Below are 11879 nucleotides of genomic sequence, written 5' to 3'. Positions count from 1 at the left end.
ATCCAACCCTTGAAGGTACATCGGGTTGGTGAAGGCCATAAGATGGTCTTCTGGGTTAGTAGTGCCGTCATAGGCGCCTACTAATACATTTTTCACTTTGGCCGGCTGAGCGGCTTCAGTAATTTCCTTGGAGAAAGCCGACGGCTGTTCACCAAGTCTAAGCAACCGTAGCTGCCAGTCCATAGGTTGGACATTTTTTGCTGATGGTCCACCAAACGGAGGTGGCTGTAAAAAATACTGTTGTTGCGGCACAAACGGTAAGTTTGGTACCGCCTGGTCGCTATGAAAGCCGGACTAACGGGAGGTGCCGCCTGACTGACTCTCATGATAAGACTGCGTATGCCTCATTGAGGTATTTCGCAGACTGTCTTGGAAGTTTGAAGTAGAGGCCGACTCTGACATTGGTCACTCTTCTTCTGCTCTAGCAGTAGCCGAGCGTCTGTGTATGATTTCCTCTACCTGTCCGCCTGAATATGACGAACAGGTTTCCTATTTCCTGGAGTAGGAAAACGGTATTTTGTGAAATCAAGGGCAGGGTGGCTCCCGCTTCCTAGATTTAGGATGAGGAGTCGCCTCTCGCCCTTGAACTAGCTTTCTCTTCTGTGAAGAGGAGGGTTTCTTAGCCGACTGCTCCTTGCCCAGAGCAGGCGGCTTCTTGTTGATCAACTCTTGAATTTCTCCCTTGAAGTCCCTCATGAAGGTCATGAGTTCGTTTCTTGTGATGGGAGAAGATCCATCAGTCGGCTGCTGCCGAACAAGCGGTGCGCCTGCTGGATCGCTTCCTGCATGAAGATGTTCCCGTTCCCTCCTTTCGGTATGACGGGTACGTCGGGCCCTTAGGGTCCCGTCTGAAGCTGTGTGAGCTTCAACTTCAAATTCACTCTCAGTATCGTGGTCCGACTGAACTTGAGGGTCGTCTAGGGGACGCCTCTCTTCAGGAGTCGGTACAGACTTGGATGCCATCTCAGAAGTACTCTCCCCACAGGCGGCGCCAAATGTTTCGGGGTTTTCTGATGTCCTGCGGGAGAGTTACAATTCCGAGACTGGAACCGGACGCCTGTACCTGCAAAACAACAGAGACTCCTGGTGGTGGGAGCTCCGCCTCCAACGGTCAAGTTAGTACTTGATTAAGGAGTAATTAATGCGGAAATTAAAGTGATTAGGTCTCTCTAGGTGAGAGTGTTTAATGTAGGTAATCTGCTTTGTTAGCGTGATCAGCCTGTTATCTCTGTGTAATCTCTGTAATTAATGTAATCTCCCTTAATGAGGATTAAGGGAGGTATTTATAACCTTGGGAAACGTGCTAATCCTAGGTTTAGGTTAACCTAGGGCTGATTGGGCTTCCCTCGGAAGTTGGGACTGGGTGGCCGGTTTCTCCATTAGGCATGGAGTATGCCACGTGTCATGACATAATAGGTCCAAGGTGGACGAATAAGCGTGTGCCACGTGGCAAGCACTGATAGTTCCAACTGGGGGACACTTGGCAGGACCCGATTGGCCCACGTGGCGCATTCCGATTGGGAGGAGCAAAATCCCCTAATCACACCCATCTATTCTCTTCCCAATTTCTCTCCTATTCCCTGTATTTCACAACACGTTATCAGCACCATTCTCTAACTAATCGGAAAATTTAGAATATCAATCTTTGGAGACGAGATTAATTGCTACTACTTGATATAATGAAGGAATAAGATAATCATTTGTCATTAGGCTTAGATATCAATCATCACTGAGCACCATCCCTAACCGATTGAGCAGACAAAAAAAAAAAAAAAAAAATCATAACTAGGTAGATCAGTCATCAAGGTTAGTGTTATTATTTTTACTTAATTATTTTCACCGCTAAATCGCTACAACCATTACTGTATGATGTTGAGTTTTTGTTGGTACTGTATGATACTGTGATTGAATTATATTTTAGATATGCGTGTTATTTTATCAATGCAATGTAAACATAGGGGTTTGCTTGTTGATGTGCTATTGTCGCTGCTAATTAAATGACTAATGCAACTTAATACTAAAAGTGCAACCAGTGATGACACATGTCATTTACTGGTTAAAATTTTTCCCTCCAATTTTTTTTTTTTTTTTTTTTTTTTTTTTTTTTTTTTTTTTGTCTTCTCTTATTTTGTCAATTCTTCATGAAAAGTATTTAGCCTATAATATTCTCTTAATAAAATATTCTTATATGTATATATTTTATATTAAGTAATTTTGTAATATTCTCCAATATTTCTATAGTATTCTCATGCTAATATTTCTATATTCTCATGCAAATATTATTATTAGGAAAAGCCTTACTTCAATTAATAATCTCATGCTAATATTTTATTTTATAATAGTATTTGTTGTTTCATTATTCTCCTCAGTTTACTTATATATTATAATAAAACATATGACTAGCTTACTCATTTTTAAAAATTTGATTTTTATTTATAGAAAAATAAAATTAATGTTAATTAAACTTGTATAAACAAATGTGTATGTCAAATTGTATCAACAAAATAGGGACATGATAAGGTATATAGTATGGGTTTTAAATAATCAATAACTCATAATTCTTTTTTCTTCATATTTATAAAGTCTAACACATCAATAGCCTTTACAGGCATCATTGTAAAAATAAATAAATAAATAGGTAAAACAATTTTTTTAAAAAAAAGTTTATAAATGTAATTCTTTGTAATATATAATTGTTAAATTAATGTTATAGTTTGTTAAATAATTTTATAAATTCGTGCATGGAACGGGACTTTAACTAGTGTTTCGGGGTTTTTTTATGTCCTGCGGGAGAGTTATAATTTCGGGACTAGATCTGTGCGCCTGTACCTGCAAAACAACGAAAACTCCGATCGGTGGGAGCTCCGCCTCCGACGATCAAGTTAGAACGTGTTTAGAAGTAAAAGGTGCGGAAAATAAAGGTGATCTGGTTCCTCCAAAGAGAGGAGTGATCAGGCTAGTTGCGGTGGGCAACCTTGGAAGGTATGCAATTAACGGTAAGTAAGGTCTAGCAATTAATGTGCACGTGGGGTAATCTCTGAATGAGTTAATCTAACCTGTTTAATGGAGGCTAATTACTGTATTTATAGCCTCGAAGTACGTGCCCAATACTAGGTTAAATGATGAACCTAGGACTGATTGGGCTTGCCTCAGGATTCGGGCCTCGTTGGCCGTTTTCCAGGTTGGCAATCTAGGTGCCACGTGGCGTGGCTTGGTTGGTCCATGCCGGACCTCCTGGAGTATGACACGTGGCAGCCCTTGATTGGCCCACGTGGTAGGTGCTGATTGGTCCACGTGGCGGGGAAAAATCCAATAAACATTTGCCCCTCACAGGGGTTACGGGGCTCGTCACGTGACACCTGTGACAGGTGTCGGCTCGTAACCAGGCGATGGCTTGTGACAGGTGTCGGCTTGTGGTAGGCCGTCTGATTTTTCCCCCCTATTTTTGAGTTTAGGGTGTGACCCTTCAAATTCTTAGATAACCCTATATAAGGGCATTTGACCAAAGTTAGTTCACATTTTGTGAACTTTGCAAGAGAACTCGGAACCCTGAACTTGTGCTCTCTTCTGGACGACTAATAATCAACCGACTGTTTACGCTAGCCAATTGTTTGTGGTGACCGGCTGCTTAAGACTTCCATGCCATCTCCTTTCTCAAAGAACATACTTCAGGTAACCGTCTGTTTTTGCTCTTGCATTTTTTCATTTCTTTGCATTTTTCTTTTGAAAATATGGTATCCCAAAAGCACCCGGCACGACCTAGGTTAGTGATCAGTTGCTCACCGGGGACGTCTGAATCTAGGACTAGGAGTGCCGCCTGCCCCTTTCTGGACCAAACTTTTCCCTATGCTCCAAGTCCGACTATCTATGTGTCTATGCAGGACACTATGGCCAGAACAAAGAGGACGACCAGATACTCAAATTCAGATGGCTCCTCGTACTATGTTCAAATGAGCGAGCTTTCGTACCGGCCGCCTGGTACCCCAAACACTCCAAGTGATTCGATTTTGGGAGAATTAGAGGAGGTTCAGGCGACCACTCCTGTCCTTGTTGATATGTCCGGACAGGAGCCGGTCCTTTTTGAGAAAGAGGAGTCGTCCTCTTCTGGGAGTTCAAGCGACTCTAAGTCTAGCTCATCCAGCCGGCATTCCCCAAACTCAGAAGAGAGGCATTCTCGTATTCATGAGGGGAGAGCATCTCATGCTATCGAAAAGGGGGACGGCTGGGCAGAGCCATCTGCTTCTCATAGAGAGTTGAACACCCCTTACTATTGCCATGTCCCAAAGGGCAGGATTAAAGCCATGGTGGTGTTGCTTGGCTAGCATGCACGTATGCATACGCATGCTGCTGCGATGGTGTTGTGCTAGCGATGCACGCACATGATGTGTGACATTTATGCCACCATTTTACCCTTTTTCGTTAGAGATTTCCCCCGGATTTGTCACTTGTTTATGCCTCTTTTCACCCCTTTCTCTCGATTTTAGTCACTTTAGCTCCCTCTCGTGTTTTCCCTTCCCCTTTGTCTTTTCTTTTAGTTTTTACCTCCTTTTCGTGTGTTTTGATAGCTCATAGCACTCGTCGGCGAATCATGGGTTACTAGTTCGAGTAGAGATGCTAAGGGAGCTTGCCAGGGAAGTGGAGATGCCAAAGTGGAGAGGGCGCGTTAATGAGCATAGCCGCGGGCGCGGGCTTGATAGCCGCGGGCGCGGACAGGAAAGCCCTGAAGCCAACAAGAGAAAGTGGAGATGGCGAGCCGCGGGCGCGGAGCAAAGGGCCGCGGGCGCGGCAGAGAAGACTCGCGGGCGCGGCATTTTCCCCCGCGGGCGCAGCAATCTGGGTTTGACGAGGCTTATTACGCAGCTTGGAGAGGGCGCGGCAGCCTGTTCGGAGAGCCCTCTCCTTTGCCCTTTTTCTTCATTTTGGTTGAAGACTATAAATAGTGTTTAGTTTGAGTTTTTCACTCATTCACTATTCCATTGGTTTGAAATCATTTGTAGAGAGAGAATATCCATGTCTTCTAAAGAGAGAAAACACTAGTTTTCAAGAATCAATCTTTGTAATCAAATATTCAAGCTTTCTTCTAGATTATTGCTACTACTTTGATGATTTGGTAATCTTTAATCTTTATATTATAATATCAATCCTTACTTTTTTTTCTCTAGTTTTTGATTTTCTTTGTTTTATTGTTCTTACTTGAGTTTTCTTTCATAAATATTCAAGCTTTATTAGTTTCTTTGATTTCCTTTCAAGTTAGAATCATGTTAGGTTGTGTTGATATTGAATATATGCTTATGTTAGTTGCTATGGCTATTCCCTTCCTTCTAGCTTAGGTTTTTAGCTAGGGAAGGGGGTGAAAATCATGTGTATTAGATTATCTATTGATTATTGATTGGGATTTATTCTTGAGTTGATGATTTGAGCTAAAATATGCTTGGAGTTAGTGTGTGCACCTCTAATCCCAAGATTCTAGCCCTTGATTGAATGCATGAGAATGATTTAATCTAGGTGTGAATGATTTCATCCACTTGCTTGAGTAGTTGCATGAGAATGAACTATCTTAGGTAGAGTTTATACTCCTAGAATTGGTTCCTTATCAGTTTTCATTAGTATTCCTTGTTCATGATTGAATCCCCCTCTCCCTAGTGCTTTTGTCATTGTTATCTCTCTAATCTTGTCCATTTATTTGCATGTAAGGGTGTTTAATATATTTCCATTTTCTTTAGTTTATTCTAGGCTCAATAGTAGTTGATTTGTCCATAGGATTCTTCAAACACAAATCTCAATACCCCCTTTTTTTTGTTACTAGCAATTATCTTAGATTTCGTTTTAATTGTGCTAAACCCCCGTTTCCTTGGGAATCGACCCTACCTTACCGCTATCTAGAGTAAAATTGATAGAGTTAGGATAGGAGATATAAATTGTAATTTTGATCTAGGATAGTAAACTAACGACCTATTGTCCACCGATCAAAATTTTGGCGCCGTTGCCGGGGAAACGACTAGTTTTGCACATTTAATTTGCGTTATTAGTGGCTTTGTTGCTTTTTATTTCGTTCTTTTTCTACTTGCTAGTCATTGCTAATTGTTTGCTTAGCTTTGGTGAATGCAAAGAAGATCTCAAGGACCACCTACTCACAACCTTGATCAGGAAATCGACGGCACCTTGAGACAAGTCCGTAGACTCTATCAAGAAGAGGGATGAGGTTTTGGTGCTATCTTTGATAGTGAGAGTGATTCTTGGTCCTCACATTCCCAAGGTGATGAAATAGCAGGACCACAAGCGGATGTTTTATTTCGTGAGTTCGGTAATCCGGAGGATTATGAGCTCACCGGTGGGATATTGCTACCCGTCACGGAAACTAACTTCACCATCCATCCTCATTACACTCGAATGGTTCAAGCGGAGCAATTCTCGGGTTCGCCAAGTGAAGACCCTATTGAGAATCTTGATAAGTTTCTTGAACTTTGTGCCATGATACAAACCAACCAAGTTTCTCAAGAATACATTCAGATGCACCTATTTTGGCAATCTCTTGCGGGAAGAGCAAAGAAGTGGCTCAAGCAAGTCAAGCCTAATTTTCTCTCAACATGGAGGGAAATTGTTCAAGCATTTTTGAAAAGGTTCATCTCCGAAGAGAAAAATGCTGACATGAGGAGGAAGATAGCATCTTTTAAACAAGAGGCGGAGGAAAGCCTTAGTGAAGCTTGGGAGAGGTTTAAGGAGTTGGTGCAAGCATGTCCTCACTATGAATACAATCAAAGCTTACTCATGAGGTTCTTCTATGATGGTTTGGAACCGATGTCTCGAGCTAATTTGGATGCGAGGGCGGGTGGACAATTGATCAAAGTCCCTCAAAATCAAGTTGAAGCAACAATTGAAGAGGTAGTCAAAAACTACTCTTGGGGAGGAAGAAGGAGGAATGCGCCAAAGAAAGGTGGGAAGTATGAGTTGGAGAAAGTCGATCAATTGCAACATCAAATTGAGCTTTTGACAAAAGGGCTTGCAAAGTTGAATACTAGTGTCAATAGTGGGGCGAGCTCCTCCCAAGTCAACTCTTTCTCTTGTCAAAATTGTGGTGGTACGAACCATGACACATCCTATTGTGGAGGTTTAAGCCCGGAGCATGTAGCGGCATACAATACAAGGCAAGAAGGGTATAGGGGAAATGGTGGAGGAGTAGCTTGGAGACAACCACCACCCGGATTTGCAACCCAACCTCAACAATGGAATCAACAAGCTCAACAACTATACAACTTCAACACCCAATATCAAAACCCACCTCCATTCCAAACCCAAAATCAAAGAGGAAACTACCCAAGAAACAACCAACACAATAATCAACACCAATAACAAAATCAAAACCAAGCAACTCCAAGAAGTCAAGAGCAAGCATCTTAACCCGATTCTACTCAAACTCAAATTCTTCAACAACTTCAAGCCATGAATCAACAAATGCAAGAAGTCAAGGCTCATAACAAGATGGTTGATTCACAACTAGCACAATTGGCCGAGAGGGTTCCTTTCAACTCATCTTCCACTTTGCCCGGACAATCACAAACCAACCCTTCTAATATTGTGAAACCCGACTCTTGCAAGGCAATCACATTGATATTGGGTACATCTTATGAGGGTCCCAAGGAAGAGGATGGAAAGGAAAAGAAGGAAGGAGAAGAGAAGATGAGTGAAGATAAAGAAGTTGAAGAAGAGAAGGTTGATGAGAAAGAGAAGAGTATGGAGAAAAAGAAGTCTAAGGATGCGGTGACATCCTCAACTTCTAGTGAGGCTAGAAATCTTGATGGACCAGTTCCTTTTCCCGGTCGGCTTGCGGAGAGAAAATTGAATGACAAATTTGCCAAGTTCCTAAGTGTGATGAAAAACTTACACATTAACCTCCCTTTCATTGAGGTTGTCACACAAATGCCCTCATACTCCAAGTTCTTGAAAGACATTCTCACCAACAAAAGGAAGCTCAATGATGAGCTTATCACTCTTCCCCATCAAGTGAGTGCACTTGTTCAACACAAAATGCCCAAGAAGCAAAAGGATCCGGGAAGCTTCACCTTGCCGGTCAAGATTGGGAACATGGAAGCTAGGGGTGCCTTAGCCGACCTTGGAGCAAGTGTTGGTTTGATCCCTCTATCCATTGCTATAAACCTTAACATTGAGATGATCCCCACGAAGAAAACCATTCAATTGGCCGATCGTTCGGTGAAGCTACCTTGTAGTGAGCTTGAAGATGTCCCTATTCAAGTTGGGCATATCTATGTGCCTTGTGACTTTGTAGTGATGGATATGGAAGAAGATGTGGATGAACCTTTGATTTTGGGCCGTGAAGCTCTTAAGACCTTGGGGGTGGTCAATTGCAAGAACAATACCATTACATGTGAGGTAGCCGATGAAAAAATTGTCTTTGAATTCTCCAAGCTACTCAAGACCCCCATGGTTGAGAAGTGCTATAGGGTTGATGTTGTCAATGAAGAGCTAGATCGTTTGGGAAGGGTTATGATGAGTCCTCAAGATCCAATGGTTGAAGCTCTCATATGTGAGGAAGAGTACTTCTCTCAAGAAGCAAAGGAGTTTGCTATGGCCATTGAAGAAGCCAAAGAGGAGGAAGCGAGTGATCCTAAGCATGATGAGCTAGAACATGAGGAGGAAAAATTGGAGCAGAGTTCTAAGCCTCCTCCCAAGGTAGAACTCAAACCCCTTCCCCCTTCTTTGAAATATGCTTATCTCGGAAATGAAGGGGAATACCCTATTATTGTCTGTGCTTCCCTTAATTGTCTTGATTTGGAAAATTTGATTATTGTTTTGAGAAAGTATAGAAATGTGATAGGGTATAGCATTGATGATATCAAAGGTATTAGCCCTTCTTTATGCATGCATCGTATTCACCTTGAGGATGATCAATCTACCTCCATTGAGCCTCAAAGGAGGTTGAAACCCAACCTCCAAGAGGTTGTCAAGAAAGAAATTTTGAAATTGCGTGAGGCGGGTATAATCTATGCTATCTCCGATAGCAAGTGGGTTAGCCCGGTTCACGTGGTTCCAAAAAAGGGTGGAATGACCATTGTCAAGGGAGAAGGAGGAGAGGAAATCTCCACCCGGACGGTGACCGGGTGGAGGATGTGCATTGATTATAGGAAGTTGAACAAAAACACTAAGACAGATCATTTTCCTCTCCCCTTCATGGATCAAATGTTGGAAAGACTCTCCCATCATGCTTTCTTTTGCTTTTTGGATGGATATTCCGGCTTTTTCCAAATTCCTATCCATCCAATTGATCAAGAGAAAACTACTTTTACATGTCCATATGGGACGTTTGCATACCGAAGAATGCCCTTTGGGTTATGCAATGCCCCGTCAACTTTCCAACGATGCATGACCTCCATTTTTACTGAAATGCTTGAGAATGAGATTGAAGTTTTTATGGATGATTTTAGTGTTTGTGGCTCGTCTTTTGACACATGTATTATTAACCTTGAAAAAGTTTTGAAAAGGTGTCAAGAGACAAGTTTAGTGTTGAATTGGGAAAAATGCCATTTTATGGTCGAGGAAGGTATTGTCCTAGGCCATAAAGTATCAAAAAAGGGCATTGAAGTTGACTCGACTAAGGTTTCGGTGATTGCTAAGTTGCCCCCTCCTACCTCCATCATGGGAGTGAGAGCTTTTCTTGGGCATGCCGGTTTTTACCGGAGGTTTATCAAAAAAATTTCCATCAATCGCCAAGCCCTTAACCGAGTTACTCAAAAAGGATGTTGTGTTCAGTTTTTATGAGGCTTTCCTTGAGGCATTCCAAAAGCTTAAGGAAGCCCTCATCTCCTCTCCTGTTGTGCAAGCTCCGGATTGGAGCTTGCTTTTTGAGCTAATGTGCGATGCAAGTGATCTGCAATAGGTGCCGTACTTGGACAAAAGAAAGAAGGAAGATCTTGTGTCATCTACTATGCAAGTAGAACGCTCGACGAAGCTCAAAGGAATTATACCACAACGGAGAAGGAAATGCTAGCGGTTGTCTTTGCCATGGATAAGTTCCGGTCTTACCTCATATGCTCAAAGGTGATAGTCTACAGTGATCACACAGCGGTCTGCTATCTTATGACCAAAAAGGAAGCGAAACCGCGTCTCATCCGTTGGGTTCTTTCGCTCCAGACTTTGACATGGAGATGAGGGATAAAAAGGGAGCGGAGAATTATGTGGCAGATCATCTATATAGACTTCCTTTCGAGAATAAGGAAGAGGTGCCTATCAATGAAGAGGTGGGGTTTGAGACCCTCATGGCCATGGTGTCGGCATCAAGCCCTTGGTATGCGGACATTGCAAATTATCTAGCATGTGGAGTAGTTCCCCCGGAATTCTCTGCTCAACAAAAGAAAATATTTTTCAAGGAAGTGAGGAGATATTTTTGGAATGATCCTTATTTGTTCAAGCAATGTGGAGATGGCCTCTTTCGGAAATGTGTTCCAGATCATGAGATAGAAGGAGTTATTGAACATTGCCACTCATTGCCATGTGGAGGGCATGGAGGAGTTGAAAAGACCGTGGCAAAGATCTCCCAATCTCTTCTTTGGTGCCCAAAAATGCACAAGGATGGCCACAAATTTGTTTCACGGTGTGACAAATGCCAAAGAAGTGGTGGCATAACCAAAAGGGATGAAATGCCTCAACAAAACATTTTGGAGGTCGAGCCATTCGATGTTTGGGGTGTCGACTTCATGGGGCTTTTGTCTCTTCTTGTGGAAATCTTTATATCTTGGTGGCGGTGGACTATGTGACCAAGTGGATTGAAGCTATACCATCCCCCACCAATGACCATAAAGTGGTGCTCAAGCTTCTCAAAAAAGTCATATTTCTACGGTTTAGGGTTCCTAGAGTGCTAATCAGCGATGGTGGTTCTCATTTTGCCAAGAAGCAATTCGAAGCTCTCCTCAAAAGGTACGGGGTTCATCACAAGGTTGGTCTCCCTTACCACCCTTAAACTCAAGGACAAGTGGAAGTGTCCAATAGAGATATCAAAAACCTTCTTAAGAGGATGGTGAACAAGTCTAGGAAAGATTGGTTTCTCAAGCTCGATGACATGCTTTGGGCTCTAAGGACGGCATACAAAACCCCCATTGGCACGACCCCCTACCGGTTGGTCTATGGGAAGGCTTGTCACTTGCCGGTTGAGTTGGAATACAAGGCTTGGTGAGCGATCAATGAGCTCAACATGGACATGTCCTTGGCGGGTGAGAAGAGATTGCTTAAGCTCAATGAACTTGAGGAGCTCCTGTATGATGCTTACGATAACTCGAGGCTTTACAAGGAGAGGACTAAGATGTGGCACGACCGACATATAAGGAACAAGAGCTTCAAGGTTGGAGACAAGGTGTTGTTGTTCAACTCTAGGCTGCGGTTGTTTCCCGGAAAACTAAAATCCAAGTGGTCGGGGCCTTTCATAATTTCAAGGACTACTCCTTACGGGTCTTTTGAGTTAGAAGCGGAGGGGAACAAGTTCATGGTTAACGGCCACCGTTTGAAGCTCTACAATTGCAATAATCAAGTTGGCATGATTGAGTGCATGAGGCTTGATCCTGCGGATCCTAAGCCACTTTCTTGAAGATGATGTGAATGGTCAAGCTAATGACCTTATAAAGAAGCGCTTCTCGGGAGGCAACCCGAGTTCTCAACTCTTTTGATTTTGTGTTTCTTGTGTTTGATTAGTTTTGGACGATTTTTCTTTAATCTCTTATTGTGTGTATGTTTGTTCTTCCATTAGGTACTTGGATCTTTGGGATTTTAATCTATTAAGTTGAGCTTGGAGAGGAGAAGGAGAATGGAAGAATTGAAAGTGGAGATGCCAGGAGAAACCCTGGAGAGGGCGCGCACAGAAGACCCGCGGGCGC

At 42.6% G+C, this 11879-nt stretch overlaps 2 protein-coding genes across 2 annotated transcripts; both read left to right on the top strand.

Annotated features, from left to right (window-relative positions):
* The first annotated feature begins 6390 nt into the window (after positions 1-6390).
* LOC110734948 lies at positions 6391-10003 on the top strand. Its single transcript, XM_021915070.1, has 4 exons — positions 6391-7108; positions 7499-8355; positions 8452-8688; positions 9893-10003. Exons 1-4 carry the CDS (start codon positions 6391-6393, stop codon positions 10001-10003), a joined length of 1923 nt encoding a protein of 640 aa, XP_021770762.1.
* A 1200-nt stretch (positions 10004-11203) lies between these two features.
* LOC110734943 lies at positions 11204-11593 on the top strand. Its single transcript, XM_021915065.1, has one exon. It carries the CDS (start codon positions 11204-11206, stop codon positions 11591-11593), a length of 390 nt encoding a protein of 129 aa, XP_021770757.1.
* The last annotated feature ends 286 nt before the right edge of the window (positions 11594-11879 follow it).

Source organism: Chenopodium quinoa, unplaced genomic scaffold, assembly GCF_001683475.1.
Source record: "Chenopodium quinoa cultivar QQ74 unplaced genomic scaffold, ASM168347v1, whole genome shotgun sequence".
Taxonomy (NCBI): domain Eukaryota; kingdom Viridiplantae; phylum Streptophyta; class Magnoliopsida; order Caryophyllales; family Amaranthaceae; genus Chenopodium; species Chenopodium quinoa.
Note: the sequence above shows the minus strand (reverse complement) of the source record. Positions and strands in the feature narration are given on the sequence as shown.